Source organism: Aythya marila (assembly GCF_965140915.1).
Source record: "Aythya marila genome assembly, chromosome: 4".
NCBI lineage: Eukaryota > Metazoa > Chordata > Aves > Anseriformes > Anatidae > Aythya > Aythya marila.
The window spans coordinates 52,968,520-52,989,208 of NC_139045.1; the positions used below are offsets into that span (position 1 = coordinate 52,968,520).

Consider the following 20,689-nt stretch of genomic DNA (forward strand, 5'->3'; position numbering starts at 1 on the left):
AAGGACTGAATGAAGCTTCTTCTATAGCCAGGGATATTCACATCTCTCTCCTGTGTGGACACTGATGACCAGACAAACAATCCACAGGCTTAATACAATTCTGTTAAAACACAGTAACAGACACAGACCTAGCCCTCAAACAAGGTTACTTTTGCTGCTCACAGAGGTACTTTGTTTATTATGTGGATAACCACTTTCTGAAATACTTCTGGCAAGCAGATTGAGGTGCTCCCAACTCAAACATTACAACTATTAACACTCATAGTCCTTCATATGATATGGGTATCATATGAATATCATATGGATAGCATATGGAGGGGAAAAGCTTGTTAGGTTAGTAGCACAAAGGTGGACTACGTCCCTGAAGTGCCCAGAGAATACAATTTCTCAAAATTCACAAAGTCTTTGCGATAAAAGAACTAAATTGCTTATTTTCTTCATCTAAAATGCAAAGTTTTACCTAGTTTGTCAGATACAGAAAGCCTGTGTGTTAAAGCTTAACCAGAAGCATTTTCTCAATTTGATACCATTGATAGTGTAATTCATTTTTACCAGTGTAAAAATGAAGCAGTGACAACAATCCTTGTTAGATCATGAAAACAAGCTAGAAGCCACTTAACAGGTAAGTAACTTGAGAACTACACTAAGCACTGCACTAATTTAACAAGCTTAATGCAACTGATACACCATTAGACACAGCTCAAGATTGGACTTAACCAGTACTTTCTTGCACAGTCTCGTAATTATACAAGTTACTGTGACAAAATATTAAGTTTCTTTAAGTTTCAGACTGAGTAAAGTGAACTAACCTTCAAACTCGTACACTTCTTTCCTATTAAAGCCAAACGCCTGAAAACAAGCACAGAAGAATGAATGGGAGACTGGGAAGGTTAAAGGGTGGGCTGGTTTCTGTTGTCCTTAGGTCCACATAGAGCTGTGCTCAGAAGGTACCTACTGGCAGCTGCAGCCTAGCCCCTAATCCTGAACTGCCTAACCCAGTCCCGTAACCAATGACCGCTGTCTTTCCTCAGGTTTTTAAGAGATCACAGGAGGCAACCAAATGAGCCCAACTTCAATGGAGACCAAGTTTTTCCTGCTCTCCATTAACTCCCAGTATCTCTGGGGTTCTGCCAACCAATACAGACCATTCACTGGAAACCTGGGCTCAGCTGGATACATATTAACAAGAAAAATGCCATTAACTGAAGGCAGGAAGGAGCAGTAGATCTCGCCTTCCCTGCACAAATACTCCCATTACCAATGCTTGGCCAACTCACAGGTCTGGTCAAACCATCACTACTATGCATTAAGTATTCTGAATCATAAATTTACATAGTGTGTTTCATAATGCTGGCGTTTATTAGCAGCTACATCATACTTTAAAAGCACAGTTGTATGACAAGTATAAAAATATAAGTAAATTCAGAAAGATCACCTTAGAAGGGAGACTAGTAAGCACTTTTCTTAAAACACCCTAGTCAATGCATTTTGTTTTGAGCAAAATGCTCCTTAGCTAACAAGAAAAAGTGACTTATGGACCGGCTCCTTCAAAGGCAGAGGTGCACGGATCTGTCCTGAGTTACTTCGTCTAAAGGACGTGGTTTACTGAGAGGATTTAATAGGTCAGTCTGATGGTTGGACTTGAAGGTCTTTTCCAAACTAGATGATTCTATGATTTCCTAGTACAAGCTGGAAGACATAACCAAACACACCACCATGGATTAAGAAAACCAAAGGTGCACAGTAAAGGCATTTCAGTATCCTTTTAGGTGACCTCTGATTATAAGAAACAGCTCTAAACCTTGTCTTGCCTATAATCACAGGCAGAGCTTGAAATACAGAGTAGACAGTTCCTTCCAGCAATGTACAAAGGACACCACTAACAGCTATTTTAAAGTTAAGATCCTCACATTTCAGAGAAACACAGCTTAAAGAGGCGGTAAGACTCACATCCCTTCCGCCTTCATGATTCCAACCCAGGACTCATTCGACCTAAGAACTATGACAGTTTTGCATCCACCAGAAAAGAAAACAAAAAACTGCTTCTAATTTAAAGACAAAGAAGATTCATTATTGCCTTACAATAGTGGAGACTTCTGTAGACAAAAACTCTCCTTAAAAGTTCTTCAGTTTGTTTACAGGGAAAACGTTTTGCCAGGTGTGGTGACACAGTTGTAGCCTCTGTGTTACTTTCTTCCACAAATAGGAAAAAAAACACCAATAATTAAGTAAGACTATATATATTACAGTACAGACATAGAATCACGTGGAAGAGATATTTGGAGGGTATCTAGTCCCACAACTCCTGCTCAAAGTGGGTCCAACATGAGCAGCACAAGATAGAGAGTACGACTAATGGAGTTTTGAGTATCTCCAAGGGCAGAGATCTCACAGCCTCTTTGACCAGTCTGGTTCAATGTCTGACTACTGTCATGGTACTGTCACTCTGGTAAATCAATGTCTTTCCTATACAGAAAAACACAAAATTGTACCCAACACTCCAGGAATGGTTTCACAAGTGCCGGATACAAGTGAAGAACCACGTCCCGCAACCCTCTCACTACTCTTGCTAATGCAACCCAGTATGCAGTTGGCCTTCTTTGCCATAAGGCCACAGCTGAAATGCCTTCAACTTGACGTCCACTAGATCGCAGAGGTTTTTTTCTGCTAACCTGCTCTGCCTCAGCAGTCCCCAGCCTGCACCTACTGATGCATGGTGCCATCTCCTCCCAGATGCAGGACATGGTACTCAACTGTTCGACTCCACGAGGTTCAGCTCATGGGTTCCTCTGCACAGCAGACTGTGCTCCAGCGCATTGATGCCTCCCTCCTGCTCTATTTGGTATCACACACAAGTTTCCTGAGATGCTGAACAGACATTGGTACCAACACAATGATTTTGGTTTAAAAGTTCTCATTTTTAAACATTTTTTTTTAAATTAACCAGGCCCACTCTAGCTCTACTCACAGACAGGCCAGCTGTGTTCACTAAGCCTGGACTGCCCTCCACAGACCATTCTTATCAATCAAAGCTTAGACACGTAGATGAGCAGAAAATTGACACTGTTTAAACACTGCTGATTTAAAGCCATAACAGAAGGCATTTCAATCCTTTGTATCTGCTTTGGTTCTACGTAACAAATGGGAAAAAATCCACTTTCCAGCGGGTCTTTCTAACGACACCAAAGCACAATAACTAGTAAAAACCTCCATTTTAGTGAAGTCACTTTCTAGCACACAAAACTGCTTATATAGGAACAAAGTAATGAAGTTTTTTCAAGCCCCAGTTCATGGCTTTTCCAAATAGCAAGAAAGTTGCACCGAACTTTAACTAACTAAATTTTTTGTACCTAAATTTTTGCCACCAAGCTGCTGTTTCCACTTGAAAGCTATTTTGGATTCCAGTTAGTTACAAATTTTAAAAATTTGTAACTAAAATTTAATTTTTTTATTTCAAAATTTTAATTGCTCCTTCACCTATCTGCTAGTGCAGATATTCATGTTCTGTAACTGCTGTTGAGTTTAATTTATTCTCAGCTCTATCTGGGTTTACCTCCCACACAGATAAGCTCCTGCATTCTGATACACACGAGAGAAACATTTTGTGGTAGAGACATCAACAACTCTCTCCTTGCTAGGAGGAGGCTGTGTTTAACAGCGTGCTACCTTCAGTACCAGAGTAGTGGTTTCATTACCTAGACTATCCTTTGACTTACAGAGGACCAGAAAACTTACATTTCTACACAAAAGAACAATGAAGGGTTCAAACTTCTTTAGCATAATACCATTCCTTTCAAGCAATACACGTGATGCTTATTAAAATATGAAAAAAATTCACATTAACGTGCCCGATGAACTACTACCACTTCTCAGCGTCAGCCTTTAAATGACCACAAGGTTTTTTTCAGTGTTTCTAGTAATTAAGTGCCAGGTTCTTCCCCTCCTAAGGCAGCTGCTTATAAACAGAAAGAAGGTAAGAATTTGGCTACCCACTGCAGCATTCCAGGAACTTTATTCTGAAATAAGACTAACCTCCACCAAAGCCGTCGTCCACTTATCAAAAAGGAAGATGAAAAAACTGGGCTACTACTCTCCCTCCAGCAATTTTTGGTTTCTCCATCATGCTGCAGCATCAGACTTTTGTGTTTTGCTACTTTAGAGTTTCGTTTAGCCTAAGCCATGAAGCCAACAAGATAACAAACTAATGAAATGTCAGAACAAGAAAAGAGAAAGTTGAGCAACTGATGCCTTGCCTAGACTAGGATTTGAAGTGTTGTGTGAATTAACTGCTTACTCATGTTAAGTTTTAATACAAGCATAGTCCAGTAACTTACCACATTTAACTTGTCAAGTTACTACCTAGACTAACAGCTTCATCTTTGTTAAAGATTCACCACCTCACCTACCTTAGGATTTTAAAACTTTTTCCTACACACACAAGTGTATGGAGCACTCCTGACAAAGAAATTGTTAGCTTTACCTACTTAATTCAAATATTTGAAAAGATGCAAAGCTACAAGGATCTCTGCTAAATGCACAATATCCCATTCCTTAACTTAATGTCTGAGAGCTTATAATAAAATTAGAAAAAAAATAATGCAAGCAGAGAAAAATGCTTCTGCTGCTCTAGTGTGTAAAGATGTTAAATGCTGCCACCCCTCTCCAAAATACCCTCTCTTACCTGTAAGCCAGAGACTAAGCCATGTCTAAAAGTTGTTTTAATGACTTCCCAGAAACACCATTTATATTAGAAAAAGAGAGCAACAAGTATATTTATTCATATAAAACAGTACACCTTATCTATAGCAAGGATAAACACACTTTTCAGAACTCTTTCTGCACTGATATTTAGAAGTGAAATTTGGTGCTTCCAATACACACTACAATTGCAGAAGAGATTCATTACCATCCAGCTTCTCCTTTTTAAACATTTCTGGTTCTACCACCCTATTTCAGTCCCCAGATGAGGGCTGGAAGACAGAGCAGACTCCCTCTGTATTCTTTCCAAGTGTGCCCACCCACTTCCCCCAGGCATTTGTGCTCTTAAAGCATCTGCAAGAAACAGAGGGGCTGCTCTTCATGTTCAGGTGTAGCTCAAAGCATCAAATCAAGAATAATTTGAGAGCAGATAATGTGAGCCACTTTGCCTTCACAGAGAGACTTAAACTTCTAAATAACAAATTTAGCATCACCATTGGTGATTATTATTATTTTTTTTTAAAAGGAGCAAGATTTAAGGCTCCTCTTGGCACACAAATTACGCAGAAGAAAACATCTGTTTTCCTCTTTGATTTGTACACTTAGTTATACCTCCCTATTCATCATCTCATTCCACGTACTTTCATGCTTAGTGGTACTACTGACATCACAGTTTGATCGCCTTTGAACATTCGCAACAGAATTTGGTTGTCTAAGCATTTATGAATGCCCAAGTTCCATGTTCAAGATGCAGGTAGTATATCCTGTAAGCGGCAGTTCTATACGCTTCTATGCCAATATAACACTCATATATGGCTTGCTAATATCAAACTCTTGTGTTATAACTTTAAAATTTCATAATATATTTCATAATTATTATTTGTGGGAAGTTTTGCTCAGTTTAAATAATACTATGAAATGGTCTTTATTTCCAGCCTTCTATGCTGAGCTCTTCACTGCATAGACTAAAACAGGAACAGAGAAAAAATGTTCCTGGACCAACCTCTAGAGTAAGAAAATTTGGCATGGATTCCCCTTCCCCCACACCCTGAACTGGAGAACATGTTTTTTGTTTGTTTTCCCTACATCAAGCAAGGGGAAGGTGTCTTGAAGCTGTTATACAGCATTATCGAATCGAGTCTTCTTTGTTCCCACAGGATCAGCTGTTATATGGTGTACCAGGTCTAGTCTTTGTAGCTTTGGTATGAAGATACCCACCTAGAAATTTCTCTTAGCTTACAGGCAATTCTGTAGTCACTGTGCAGGAACTTGGTGACAGCAGCCTGGGCTCTAAAGGCAGCTGTAAAACAAGGCCCTTATGTTTTTCTAGGGGCTAGTTCAAGCTGCATAGCAACAATACTGTTCGCACACTAAATTTTAAAGCACGTTACCTACTGCTACCCTGAACACGTTTTCATTAAAACATCACCATCTTCAAAAAAATACCCTCTTGGCTTGTCCTCTGTGAATGTGTCCAGATTTCTAAAGCACCAGCGGTAGGAGTTCCAGGCTCACATTAGCATTTCACAAGCATCTAACCTGCAACATCATCCCAAGTAGGACGACAATGACGACACAACTATTAAATCCTATCTGGCTGACGTTCGCCAACTCAGCCCCAGACACAGCAGAAGCTGCACTGATGCAACACTGCAAAAAAGCCGCCGTGTAGGGCCCCGAACAGCTCCAAAACTTCTCTGATGCCCCCTGAAAGCAGCCAGCTTGCCTTACCGACCACCACACGCCCCTCAGGCGCACACCATTCCAGAAACACTCTGCTGAGCGAGCCAGGAGGGCTAGGCAGCGAGACAGAAAGGCGCGTGAGGCTTAAAAATCCATCCACCTGAAGGCGAGAACCTACACGGGGGGGAAACGCAAGCTCTGCACTGAAGCACCCTCCGCGAGGAGGGATTTACCTGCAAGAAACGCACAAGGGTGAGGTGCAAGGGGGCTGCGAGGCGCTCCCTGCCCCAGCCCCAGCCCCCCCCGGCCTCCCCCAGCGGGCAGGGCCTCGGCTGCGGGGGCGAGGGCCGTGGGCGGCGGGGCAGGCCCGGCAGCGGCCGCCCCTCACGGGGGCTCCCCGCACACGCTCCCGTTCCCCCCCCTCGGCCCCCGGGGGAAAGGGCCCGGCGGCTGCCGGCTCCCCGGGCCTCGCCCTCCTCCCCTTCCCTTCCCTTCCCTTCCCCTCCCCGGGGCCGCGGGCCGGGCCCACCCCCGGCGGCGGGGAGGAGGAGGTGGGGCCGGGGGGGACCGGCGGGGCCGCCGCCAGCACCGGGGGTGGAGGAGGAGGAGGAGGAGGAGAAGGGGGAAGGGGAGGAAGGTGGCGGACCGGGAGGGGAGGGAGGAGGGGAGGGAGGGGGGGACAACGGGGAGAGGCTCTGACCTCCTCGCTCTTCAGCACCTCCTTGAACTCCCGCTTGATCCTCTGCACCGCGATGTTGGCCATCTCCGCAGCGGGCACCCCCACCACCACCTCCTCCTCCTCCTCCTCCCTCCACCTCCTCCTCCACCTCCTTCTCCTCGCCACCGCCGCCGCCACCGAGCCGGGCCCAGCGAGCTCCGCCGCCGCCGCCGCCGCTGGAGAAGTCCCGGCCCCACCAAAATGGCGGCGGCGCCGAGCATGCGCGCTGCGGAGCCCGGCTCCGCCGCCGCCGCCGCTCAGGAGGGGCCGCCGGCTGCGCGGAGCCGAGCCCAGCCCGCAGCGGGGGGCGGCGAGCCCATGGACGGCTCCCGGGGGGTTCCTCCGCCTGCCGCCGCTTCCCCCTCCCTGCCAGAGCTGAGGGAGCGCCCCGGGAGGCGGCCGCCTGCCGCCCGCCCCGTCACGGAGCGGGCTGGGCGGCGGGGAGCCCGCCCGCCGCAGGGCTCGGGGCCTCCCCGGCGGTGCGGGGAAATGGGGGGGCCCCGAGGCGAAAAGCGGCGGCCCCCCGGGGGGACAAGGCGGCAGGGAGCGGCCGGAGGGGTCCCCGAGCAAACACCTGGCTGCCCAGTGTCCTGCTCCAGTCCCCGAGCACAACCCAGCAGTGAGGGCGCATCCCGTGCCCTGAGAATCTGCTCGACCTGTCCATGCAGCAGTTCACACCTGTATTTTCCCCATAAAAATAAATAAATGAAGATAAAACCTCGCTTGGAAAAGCCCCAGTGCCCATCATGTCTCTCTCCCAGCCCAGCTCCTCGCCTTGGGTGCGCTGATGTCTCCTCACACAGCTCGGGGGGGACCCATGGGCCACAGCAGGCCCTGGAGCAGGTAATGGGGAGGCAGCACACGCAACCCTTTTTATGGATCCTGCTACAAGATTTTAAAAGATAAAAGGTGAACATGTCAGGCCTGCCTAATGGACTGTTATATTTTATTGCAGACCCAAACGCTGCAAGCCACAGATGTTGCTCTGTCTGGAAAACAGGAACAGGACAGCAGTAACCATCCCTCCGGCCTAAGGTGCGCAAAATCTGAGCAGTGTAGGTAGATTTTCAGAACAGAGCATGAGATTGCACTTACAACTGTTGTTTATTCAGGAACTGGAGGCTTTCAAGACACTGAGGTCTATAGAAAGATAATGCAGTGCCTGCTCTTTCTGTACGGTGCAGGACAACATACAGCATAGGCGTTTGTCTCAACAAAGCCCATTTCCATTCTCTTCGAACAGATTGTAGTGGCTTCCAGTTGGGATTGTCTGCTTCTACTCTGGCTTTAAGTGCTATCTGTTTATCTCCATTAGTATATGTAGCATTTTGACCATTACATGCACATCAAAGAAAGTATGGGCTGAACAGATTAAAAATAAATAAATCTGGCAGCTATAATGCAGATGTATATTGTTATTTTTCTGTGCATATTTACTTTTCCCCAGTGGTTTGACTGGAAAAAGCCCATTTTCCTGCCACAGTGTTGTACCATGTGCATCTGTTCATCAAATTAGCTCTTCTTCAGATCAAAGCTTGTTTTTAACACAATATACAATGCAGTCTCTCAGATGAGGTTTTTCAGAATCTTTCTGAGTACAGTTTTGGTCTTCTTTCTTTTTAATGACTTCCAGTGTGATCTTGGGTCTTTATCTTCAGAATAATTTAGACATACAGGTCCTGATGATGTGTTTAAGTTCCTTCTGAGGAGGCAGGCCATGACTTCTCTGTGCCTTAGGTTCTCACCTGTAAGGTAACAGTAATAACTCCTCTCTGCTACACAGAGCTTTTGGATGAAAGTTTGTTTTATGGCGTGCTGAGCTCCTTTGGACAAAAAATAAATGGGCAGTTCATAAAATCTGCAGGTTAAATGCTTCATGTCTTTTCAGACATCTCATTGTAGTAAAAAGCTGAGCTTCTAATATTCAGATTTTGCTCTGAATGGAGTGGAAAACATGACCTTTATCAAGTGTCAGAATCCTTTGTGTTCCTATGAGTGTGTTTGTATGTTATAGGTAGTAGACATCCAGTAACAGCCACAGTAAAGGGCAGTGATTTTGCCTGGTTTGTATCTAGGTTCATTCCCATGTGCTCATTTGGATTACAAATGTCAGTCTGTTACTGCAAAAAGCAAATCAAATTAATATGAGTTAGCATATCTCTTTTCCTTACTATAACACACTCTTTTACTTTGTCCTTAAATAGGCATTTTTCCTTATCTTGCAACTGTTTCATAATCATCATATAGTTTTCCAACCCCCCCATTTTAGTTGTCCTTTTTCTTTTGATTTTCGTTTTGGTAAAAAATAGAGAATATAAAAAGGCTTTTTTTTGGGGGGTAGAAATGAGTAGTTGCAAGGTCTGCCAGCATTAAAATATCGCATAAAATCAGTACCCTGTAGTCAGCATGCTGGGGTTATCATTGTATACCCCCTTTAGGTATACTATATACAATGCTGTAGTTTACTAATTTGCAGAAGAGTCTACAGGGTTTTAGGCCACAACAGGACTGTAGACTAGAAGTCTTCAGACAGTATTTTTTTTAAATGCTTGGAAAGAAAAAAATGCTTTGAAAAAATGAGAGCATACTCAGCCTCTTTGCATAATTTCAGTGACTTCCATGTCTGACTTCATTATATATTTTATAGTATTCGACAATACAAATCTATGTGTATCCTCTGAATTAAGTTCTCATCAGTCTTTTACCCTTAGAAAAACCCACAGACCAAACACTGCAGACACATAGCTCACTTTTTGTAATGTGAAATTTTGTAGTATATCTCAATTCAGAAGATTGTTCCTTCATTAATCCCATTGTCAATTTAGCCTTATAGCAGACAGTTCTTTCAATAGCAGCTTTCACAAACTAGCTGCAGTGGTCTGTACTTTTGCCTGCGGTCTTGGTCGTAAATAATAAGACTGGGAGGTACGGTTCTGAGTATCCATGCATTTAGTGTGCTTGGCATATTGCTTTGAAATACTTCTGGAAGCAGGAGCAGGAAATATGGTGTATTAAATGAAGTTGTAACTATACAATATTATTGCAGGAGGAAAGTTTATAGGATCAGTGCCTATAAACTGAGGTCAGCAATTTAAGACATCAGCCCAGTCTCAGCAGGAAGAGGCTGCTGTTGCCGATACTAGGATAACCAAACATGCTTAACAATATATAATTTCCCATTTAATATGGGAGATGTTATCCATCCCACAACCTATATGTCAGAAACAGTTCCCCACATTTTCATGGAAAAGTGGCTCTTTTTCATGCACAAATTGTGTGGGCATGCTGGACTCGCCACAAATACAGGACAACCACTGTGTGCATGGCTCATCTGCCTGAGACTATGGATTCCCCTCAACCCCAGCATACTGCCTGAGGACTCCAAGATGCTTATGTCAGCACTAAAAGTGATTTAATTGCTGTTCTTCAAGTTAAGATTCTTGGTGATCTCCTTTTCATTTCCATATTTTGCATATTTTATTCAGTTCATGTCAGTAGTATATTTTTCTGTTATAATTACTCAAGAGAATTTGGACTTATTGTGGTTGTTCCCCATGATAAGAAGAAGAAAATACAATTTCTGAATCTGTAACTTTCCAGCATACAATGCATTTTTACTTCTCTTGCTCTTTTGTGTCTTGCATAACAAGACTTCAGTCCTTGCCCCCCCCCATCTTGGCCTCTTTAGTTTAGAAAAATCAGAAATCTCTCATTGTTGCTGGAGGATTTCTTACCAGAGGAGAGAGCTGTCTCAAGAGATCTGTGTCGTGATTTCAAACACTTTAGAAAGAGGGACTGAAATTGTAACGTATTTTGTATTCTCATTTCACTGTAACATATTTTGTATTCTTATTTCACTTGTCTTCAAGAGGCACCTATGAAAGGATTAACCCTACAGGTTGTGTCAGTATTAGGTGGTATTCCCTTTGCATTTAAATGCTCATAAGCTCATTTATAATATGCTTTATTAAGAAATCAGCAACACATTGGAAGCACAGAATATTGATAAAAACAAGCCAGTTTTAAATCTAATTCTTGTTTTACACCAAATTTACACCTCCAAATTTACACTCTGGGTTATTCCAGCTTGCAGAGAGGTCTGTCTGCCAGAAGCCGTTTTATTTACCTGCGTGGCATCTTGCACATCACAGGGACCGTGAAAACAGATTTATCCCGCGCATTTATTGCCTGCCACGTTGTGTTCCTGTTGTGGCAGCGTCCAGGTGACTCAGCTCATTCCGAAGATTGGCTTTATCATAAAAATAACCAACTGGTTGTGCGAGTTGACCGAGTTTTTTAAGTCGTCGGCTGAACTCTCCTGTTCCTCCTCTCCGTGTCCACGTCCGGTTCCGTGGCCAGGTGTAACAGTGCCCTCTCCTGGGTGGAACCGGGCGGGTTTGCTCGCTTATCTGAGACACATCCCGCTGTTGGGGAGCTCCTTGCCTTGCAGAGAGCTCTTGGCACCGCTGCTATATATAAAGGCTTGTCTCATCTTTCCTGTCAAGGTGTTCAGGAAGGACTTGGAGGGGTTCTGCAGTCGGAAATGCCTGAAGCGGTAGGACAGCAATTGGTGTTCCCACTGGAGAGATGCTGCCTTCAGTCACGATTTGCTCTCTCTAAAGTTGTGGTTTTCGTGTCATTAGCAGCTGGAATCTTATTTCTTAAAATACAGTAAGTGCACTAACTGAAGATCAGATTTACCTGAAGTCACTTGGTTTGAAAACATATGATGCCACTTGCCTGACTTAGTGGGGTTAGATCAGAAATTAATTCAGCTATTGATTTCACATCAAGCCATCTATGGCTAAACAACATTTAGCAAAATTTCCATGAAATAATTAATGCCTGTGTAGAAATGTTTGGTAGTTTAATAGTAATACCCTATTTTTCTTCACTTGTTAAGGGTTTTCATTAGAAATTGATGTTATGTCCTGGACTTTTCATTAATTTGGTGGCATGGCAATATCTTCTAAATTAGTATTTTATCTGAACCTGATATTTTTCATAAGAAAACCGAGATACAAACAGCTCCCTTTTAAGTCCGACAGCATTTTTATTTTTTTAAAACTTATGTTTCTTTGTGGAGGAGTGATTTTCAACTGGTGGTATCTACACCTTGGGACCCAGGAGCTGTTTCTTGTGGGTTCATGAAAGGCAAAAAAACAAACAACAAAACACACTCAAAAAAACACCAAATAAATAAATAAATAAATAAAAACAGGGTTGGCTATGACAAACTTCTTGTAATTCTGTGGGAGGTCACAGTTTTTTAAAATGTTCTTAATGAGTGGGCATCTGCCTTGAAAAATTTGGCCTCAGGAGACCAACAAATCGATCAGAGGGAACTAAAAGCATTTCTTATAAGGAAAAAATTGTGAAGCTGTACTCTTTTCTTCCTATTACAAAAAAGAAGATAGCAATCCTTTTGAGGATCCTTTCAAAATGAAAGCAAGTTTGGAGTACAAAAATAGATTTCACAACCTATTATTATTAGTTTTATGAGTATCAGAGTTATAAGGGAAGAGAGGATTTGGCAAGTAATATAAAGGATATAGTTACCACACTGCTTTGCTGGTATATTTTTTTTCCACTTAGAAACATTTTCTGCTCTGACTGAAGAATTTGTACTAGTTTAAGCATTTTGCATTACCATCTAATAACGTAATAACTTTTAGTACATTATCAAATCTATGTAACTTTATTTAATAAAATATGGCAGTCTTCATAGATAGATACAAAAGGGACTGAAGAGCTGCCTTAAAAGGGCAGCTGGACAGCTTTTCCTGGACAACTGGACATCATCTTCTCCCCTGTCCTTAGTATTTCTGACTGAATAACAATCTCTGCTATTTTAATGACCATGGGGACTCAAATCAGATTCAGACTGATGCACAGAAAATCTCAATTTCATAAATGTCATCAGGGCTGAAGCATATACAACCTTGAAGCTAGAAGCTTAGATTTGTTGTTCAGCACAGTAGTAGCCAGAGAAGTAGCTAAATGCTGTGAGAAAGTGAGAGAGAAGATTAAAATGGCACTGATAGTGTGGAGTGATTGCTTGGGGATGGAGTTAGGGTATCTCATTAGGACAAATTAATTTAGTTAGAATTGGAGCAGCATTTATTGTGAAGCATTAATTGAATGAATATGGGAATCCAGAGTAAATAAAAAATAAAAACACTTTCTGTTTGAAAGTAAATGCAGTAACAGCCTAATTGCACAGCACTGGTAGTAGACTGTGGTCATTAACTGCCAAAATATTTTAATGTTCCTGAAAGTGTAGAAAAGTTACCTACTGGAAAGCTTTTTGTGCACAAAGTGGTCCAACTGTTCACATGTAGATCAGATTAGGGTCTGCAGGGTGCTTCCACCTGGCTTCCTCCTTTTTCTTTTGAGGAGACAGGCAACACTTACTTGGGTATTTTATGTTAGAAACTGTTTTGCTACATCACCACTGTGTCCGCTTGGGAGAATGGGATGTGACCTCTTGCTCTTCACAAAAATTTTTGTGATCTGAGACATAGAGCCATCAATGCAGGCTGCAAAATCGGGATCAAGCTTCTGCGGGCAACAGTTACACATTACACCTGGTCCCTACTCCAAAAAGCTTTCCAGTTATAAGAGATTGTAGATTAATGATGTATAAACAACCACAGTATGGGCAATATACATGCAATAAAATAAGAAGTCTTCTAAAGACTTCTTATTACAATATACATGCTATAAAATAAGCAGTCTTCTAAATAAAATAAGAAGTGAGAACCACAGAGAGGATATTTTCCAGAACATTTTGCATCATCAGTTGTTATGAATCCCTTCAATCTGTTTTGTAGTGCACAAGATTTCTTAGGCATCGTGAAAAGGGGAAAATATAATTCCTTTTAATAAAAAAGAAATCTAGAGCTCTTGAATTCAGCTATTATTACTTGATCTAGCAATTTGGGGATTCTGAGGCGTTTTTGAAGATTCTAACCAGAATTTGAACTTATTTCTAATGAGAGCCATCTTGCTAAACTACAGTATGATCTGTCATGATGGTTACCAAATCCACAACTGATGGAAGTCTTCTGGAACTGTCTAGAATAACAATTTTCAATCTAGTGAAGTTTGTCAGAGATCATCCCAAAAGTGCTCATCCATGACAGATGGGTAATTTATCAAGTTGTGTTGCTGTTGATACCATCCTAACATAGCTGCTAGGACAACTTTGTATTAGGAAAAGAAACTTCTCTATTGATCTCGCTACAGTAGAATACTAATTTAGCTAATTCATTAAGTCTAAATCACTACTCACTGTTTAGACCACAGTCATGGAAACAGTTAATTGAACTACCACAGTCATGGAAACAGTTAATTGAACTGCATTTGTAGTCGTATAAACCAGTAACTACCAACTCAAGAATACAAATTAAGACAAAGTGATTTTGTTGTTTTCCTAATCTAATTGTCTCCAGTCTGGCCACAGGGCTAGCAAGGAAATGCGATCTGGCAAGTTATTAAAGGAAGAACTGGAGGATAAAGTCAGGTGAAACAAACAATATTCAAAGAGTGGATGGTTAGTGCATCAGCTCATGTGCAATGTCCCTGAACAGAGCAAAAGCAGGCAATTTCTCTGGTCTTTGGATCTCCGTCAGGTACATAATGTTTCACAGACCAGTATCGAGAAGATACCTACTGCTCTGTGTGCCTTTGTTTTCAGCAGTAGTGCTCGCCTTTGTTTCTGGAAGATCCAGTTTGGGTATGAGGAGCTTGTCTTGTGCATTTTCTCAAATGAGGGGTAGCAATTATAGCAGTTTCAGTGAGGTGTAACCCAGCTCATAAAATTCCATTACAGCTTTCCCATCTTCCTGACAGAGTGCAAAAAGATTGCATGGTAAATTGGAAATTGGCACCTTTTAAAAGGCACTATTCTAGACTGTATTTTTCTTTCCCCAATTAGAGGTTAGTCATGCTGGGAGAAATTCAGTCATGCTGGATGATTGTCTTTCAGGACTTTGCAGCTCCCATCCCCTAGTCCTAGGAATGCTGTGGTTGGTGTTACGCTGTTGGTCCCTTCCCTAACCATACAGCAGGCATAAAACCTGTGAACCCCAAATAGTCTATGTATGCACTGCCTTCCTGCACAGCTATTTCTGGGTGTCTTGTTATCCCTGCATTTTCGTGTCACCCATCTTAAATAATTTTAGCCCCACTGAAATTGGGGTGGAAGCACTCTCATGAAACCATCTAGTCCAACCCCCTTCTGAAGCAGGACCATCTGAAGCACGTTGCCCAGGACCATGTTTGGCTGGGTTTTGAATATCTCTAAGGACAGAGATGCCACAACCTTTCCAGGCAACCTGTTGTCATGTTCAACCACAATCAGAGTAAAGCAGTGTTTTCTTATGTTCAGCTGGAATTTCATGCGTTTCAGTTTGTGCCCGTTGCTCTTGCCCTGACACTGTGTGCTGCTAAGAAGAGTCTAGCTCCCTCAGTTGTTTCTGGCACCAGCTTCAAATCCTTTTCATCTTTTTTCAGTAATTACCTCCAGTTTTAGAGGCAACATCTGTGTCCAATTTAGACCTCAGTAGCTTAACACAAAGGTAACCACGAGAACCCATTTCAACATTGGAAATGTAAATTCACGCTGTGAACATTGAAATGTTTTCCCTTAATTTATGCAACATTTTTGCAAAATTTGCTAAGTGTGAAGTATGAGCTGAATACTACAGATTTTTTTTTGTTCCTGACCTGATAGCGTTATCAATTCCGTAAGTTGTAATTATCTTTTATATACTAACCCACTTCTAGGGTTTACAGCTCCTGTTCAATAGATTTGACAGAACTTACTGCAGCAAACATCCAGCTGTGCCATAACCACAGCCTCAAAGAGCAAAAGTGCACCAGCTAAAACCGTCGCATTAAGTTCACACAGATCTTGGCAAGCTGAGAAAGGAGTTATTCCTCGGTTTTGTCAGTACTCACCTACTAAGATCTAAGATGAAAAGCGTGCTTGAATGTGCTGCAGAAACCAAAGTATGACTTACCACGATAATAGATCGGGTTCTCTTCCAACATTTTGATTTATTCCTTCTGGAGTCCATGCAGAGGTGCAGCCATCTCTTTGTGACAGAATACTGACTGGCAGAGTTATGCCTCTTGATACACCTCCTCAGTGATGTATGAAATGTCGTCCCTCTTTGATCTTAGGAGATAAAGCCTTTTTTAATGGAAGGTTACTCTTAAATTTCAGTTGTATACCGAGTGCTTATTACCAAACACAAAACTGCATATCCATTTCAGATCAGAGTAATTCCCAAACCCTGACCAGAAAAGTTTGACTCCTTGCTGCTTCTTAGTTAGATGTAGTAAAGTGTTCCAAAAAATCCTTTGGGGTCCTGTTTTCCTTTCCTTTTCTCACATTTTCTTCTGCACTAGCATTCATCAAACCTACTGGCTTGCATTCTGTGCCTGTGGCTCATCTATCAGATACGGCTTCTTCTATCAGACGTTCACCTGGAAAATGAACAGGGATTCATTTTTATTTCAAGTCTGTAAGAACTGTAACAGTTGAGGGCTCTGACTCATATTCAGAGGCAGATTCAGACAGAATGGCGAAATGGCTCTGAACACAGAGAGAGGGTGACATGATGTGTGTTTTTCCCGAGTGGCAGCAGTTTTCAGACAAATATAGCGACGTTAGCTGCTGGTAAGTTTATGGCTGCAGATAATTTATGGCTGTGAACTACAGCGGCTCAAGAAGCAGTTCACACTGCTTCTCATCTTTTCTTTGCAAGAAAGCTACCACAACTGTGCAGCTGCTATTATGGTTTCTGCCCCAGAGGAAAAACAATTTGTTAAGGTTATGCTAGTGTTGGTTCACTGAGACCACATTTTTAGAGGGGATTTCCCAAAGTATTTGCAAAATATGTTCCTGACACTGATTGCATAATTATCAATCACAGTGAAATTCAGATCTAATTTTCAGCCTGGTTCAGATGAGTGTTGTCATTAACAATTCAGTGGATCAGATCTTAATCTTCCATTCTTAAATATTATTTTGCCAGCCTGATCTCGTAACTATTATTCTAGTTAACTGTAAAACAATCCTTGCCTCCTCAGTCTCAGAGTTCCTTCCTCCATTTCCTGGCTTGGAAAACGTCACTGGCCAGCTGTAATCTGGCAGCGTTATAGCAATCCTTTGTGATTGTTTCCCCTGACATCTCAAAGTCCGTGTTGGTGTGTCGATGCTTCTAGAGCACAAAAGCCCTCCGTACAAAAGCCCTCCTCTGACAGCTTCAGTGGGGTTTCTTCCTTCCACCCAGCCATATTTTATTCTGTGAGTCTTGACAGCTTAGGTTGTGGTCGGGCATTCATGAGGCTTGTATCTGTACATTGAGAAAATCTAGCAGTATAAATTTGTTTCAGTTGGGATTACACGACTAAATTTCAGTTACATTAACCTAAGCACACAATACAGTCTTTGTGCCAGCTAATTCGCAGTCTCGCTGCCTAGTATCCCGGGGTGCTTTGCAATTCCCCAGTGCTTTGTGCGATGCCATCCCCGCTGAATTCTAGGAATGTCTGTGAGCAACTTTGCTAAGGACTTGGATCCTTTTTCCAAAATTAGATGCCTCCTTCTAATTGGAAGTGTTGCTAAAAAGACATGTCGCTGCCAAAAGGCAACTCATACCTTGCTACTACTGCAAGGGGACGTTATAGTCTTTTTTTCTTCGACTTCTTGGATGCCGTTTTCAGACCATGCTTCAGACGTCTTCCAAGGGGCTTTTCAGCATCAAAATTTGCAGTGTAGTTTTTTTCAGATTCCTTCTGGGAATAGCATTATCTAGTTATTACGGACTGCATACAGGAAAAGAGGGAGCAGACAGAAAAGGAGTTTTGTTAAGAGGACTTGTCCCATTTCTAGGTCATTTTTCAGATCAGGCATGAATTGCAGCTGAAGAATTTCCGTTCCACAAAGTATCGGTATGGGAGCGATACCGTACCTAGTGGCACAGGTCAGGCAGCAAAGATGAGAAGGACATCAGCAGAAGAACTCTGGAATGGCAACAGTAGTAAGGTCTTGGATATCTGTAGCAAAGTCATGCATTATTTGGCAGGTTAGCTCACCAGCATGACTCCTGCTTTTCCATTGCCTATTAGGGTAAAAAAGTTGAAAGCTAGCACCAGGATCTGGAATGTGACATCTGCCTGCTGCTTTGCAGAGTGCCCCAGCCACACTACTTTCATGTGACAGATGTAGAGAATGTCACAGTAAGTTTTGCTCAGCTCCCACCCTCCTCTATGGTACAGGGTTACGGGTGGAAGGAACATTACCATCTTCTGCCCTTCAAGTGGAGTTTTCATATTTTAGCTTGGCAGTGGGCAGTACAATTCTTTCTGGTGTGCCAAAATCAATGGATTTACTATTCTGTCCTTGTTGCTAGCTGATCTTGAATGCATCTCATGCCTTCGTTCGTAAAGTCATTACCAGTAGCCTAAGTCATCACTGTTTTCATCCTAGTTTGCCTGCCAGAAGGGAGAATTCATGGAGTGAGTCTGAACACAGCCTCCGTATCAGGTTCTCGTGCTATTGCTGTGTCGTGCACTAAATTTGTGAGTGTGAGGGGAGCAGATGGCTGAAGCCTGGGAGTGGGAAGCTGAGATAGAATCAGTGCCTGCTATGGCTTGTTCATTTGCCCGTGGGAACCAGGAGGGCCAAATTGTGAGGGATGCTCTGGCAGAATGCTTTATGCAAAATACCTACTCTCTGCCTATATATGTACTTGCTGATTTGAAAGTAAGAAGCTGAGATTTTTCTTGCTCCTGCCCTCTACTATCTGTAGCTCTTATTGCCTTCCTTGACGGTTCATATTCTGAAGTTTCTTTCCACGAGGATCACTCTTTCAGCAGTCCATCCTTCACTAGGGTCATCAGGTTCCCAGCTCTCCAAGCACGCCGATGGAAACATACATGTTGAACAGAGAAATGATCAGATTTTGCTGTCAAATATGCAGTGCAAATAATGCAGAATACGATACCGAAAAGGTCAGCTTTTTCCTGAGCCCAGTTACGTAAATTTGTTCACAGATATGTAGAACTTTGCAGTAACAACATGAGGGAAAGAAACAAGATTAAGGAGAGAGGAGCTGTTTGGTGCGTGCTTGCATATCACCCAGCATGCTGCCCAACTGGCCAGACACTGCTGCATGCATATCTTATCAAGGGACAACTTCAAGAGATTGCACTGTGATGTGAGTTCCTGGATGGGGTGATGTGAGAAATGAGTGAGAAAGTTGTGATACGATGAGTTTCGAGGGGGCTGCATTTGAGTCAAAGGAAGAGAGGAAGTCATCACAGCTGTAGCTGTAAGTTCCATGCTGCTTTCTTGTAGATTGCTCAGTCTCCATCCCCACCAGCTCCTGCCTCTCCTTTGCAGACCCTTTGCAAGTTCATGTTTTTTTTTTCAGACAAGGCATCTGAGCCTGTCTAGCTCATTTCGTCTATCCCTTCCAATTTTAGGATTGTACAAATTGTTTGCCAAGAATCAGTCACTGTGAGACTCTCTTCCCAATTCCAGCAGTTTGCCCAAGTGTGCTTGTCAGCCGTTTAGCAACAACAGACTGCTTGGCTTTACCCACAGGCAAGAAAACAGAAGTGTTCAGTGTTCATGCCTTAGCTTGACAGGAGGAACTTTCCCCTCCACTACTGATGAGTTGCCACTGCTCTCCTCTCTTATCTGAGCCAGGACTAGTACAGTAAGTTGGTTCTGGTTTGGGGATTTCAGGATCTCACCTCCGTTTTCTAGAACAGTGACTAGCCCTAGGTGCTTGGTATGGAGGGGTAGACAGATAGGCAAGGCTGCTTAATGGTGTTGGGAAACCATCTCTGCTTGCTTCTAGGATGGCTCGTTCCCTGCTAAAGGCTTAGGAGGACGGCTGAGGGAGAGGTGTGAGCAAAGATGCAGCTACAGATGATTGTACTGCTTATGACCACCCTCTGGCACTGTGCAGGAAACCATTAACACAGGTAACTTAACGCTGTCCTGTGTTGGGTCAGGACAACCAAAATATACTTCAAGCCAGAGAAAGCCCAAACAAGTGTACCTCGATGCAGCTGGTGTTCATGGTTTCTGTTGCACTCTAAATTCCTGGGACAGGCTGTCAAGAAACCTGTTCTTCCAGGAAACATTGTAGGGATATAGTTTTGTATTCCCAAATTAAAGATCTATTTTAGCATCCTTAGTGCCTTACCAGAGGTTCAGTTCCCTGGAACGAGGAAGAGAAGACAACATCGGCTCTGTGCACTTGAGATTTTTTGTGTGATGGCCTGGCTTTGTGTCTGTGCTTCTGTTCACTTTCCAGTGTTGCCACTGTTTAGTCTGGCACTGAGACAAGAGAAAGGGCTGACACATGGGTCATGGAAAGAGACAAGAGAAAGGGCTGACACGGGTAAGGAGAGGAAAGGTCCACGACAAGCCAGGACTGTGGGCCGTGGCCAGCTGCCTCCCAGAAGTGGGCTGTTATGCCCAGGGCCAGCCCCGCAATGGGAGCAGGCAGCTGGGCCAACCACGTTGTAAGGACAACACGGCTTTGCACCCCAAAAACTGCT

General features: G+C 42.9%; 1 protein-coding gene across 1 annotated transcript in view; it reads right to left on the bottom strand.

The window, feature by feature from the left end:
* Window positions 1-7,649, bottom strand: part of UBE2K (ubiquitin conjugating enzyme E2 K) — a 42,121-nt gene extending 34,472 nt beyond the window's left edge. Inside the window, exon 1 of the mRNA XM_082759997.1 lies at window positions 7,082-7,649. Coding sequence (XP_082616123.1) covers window positions 7,082-7,144 — 63 coding nt within the window. The 5' untranslated portion in view covers window positions 7,145-7,649. The remainder of the gene's footprint in view (window positions 1-7,081) is intronic.
* Between the last annotated feature and the right edge of the window lie 13,040 nt (window positions 7,650-20,689).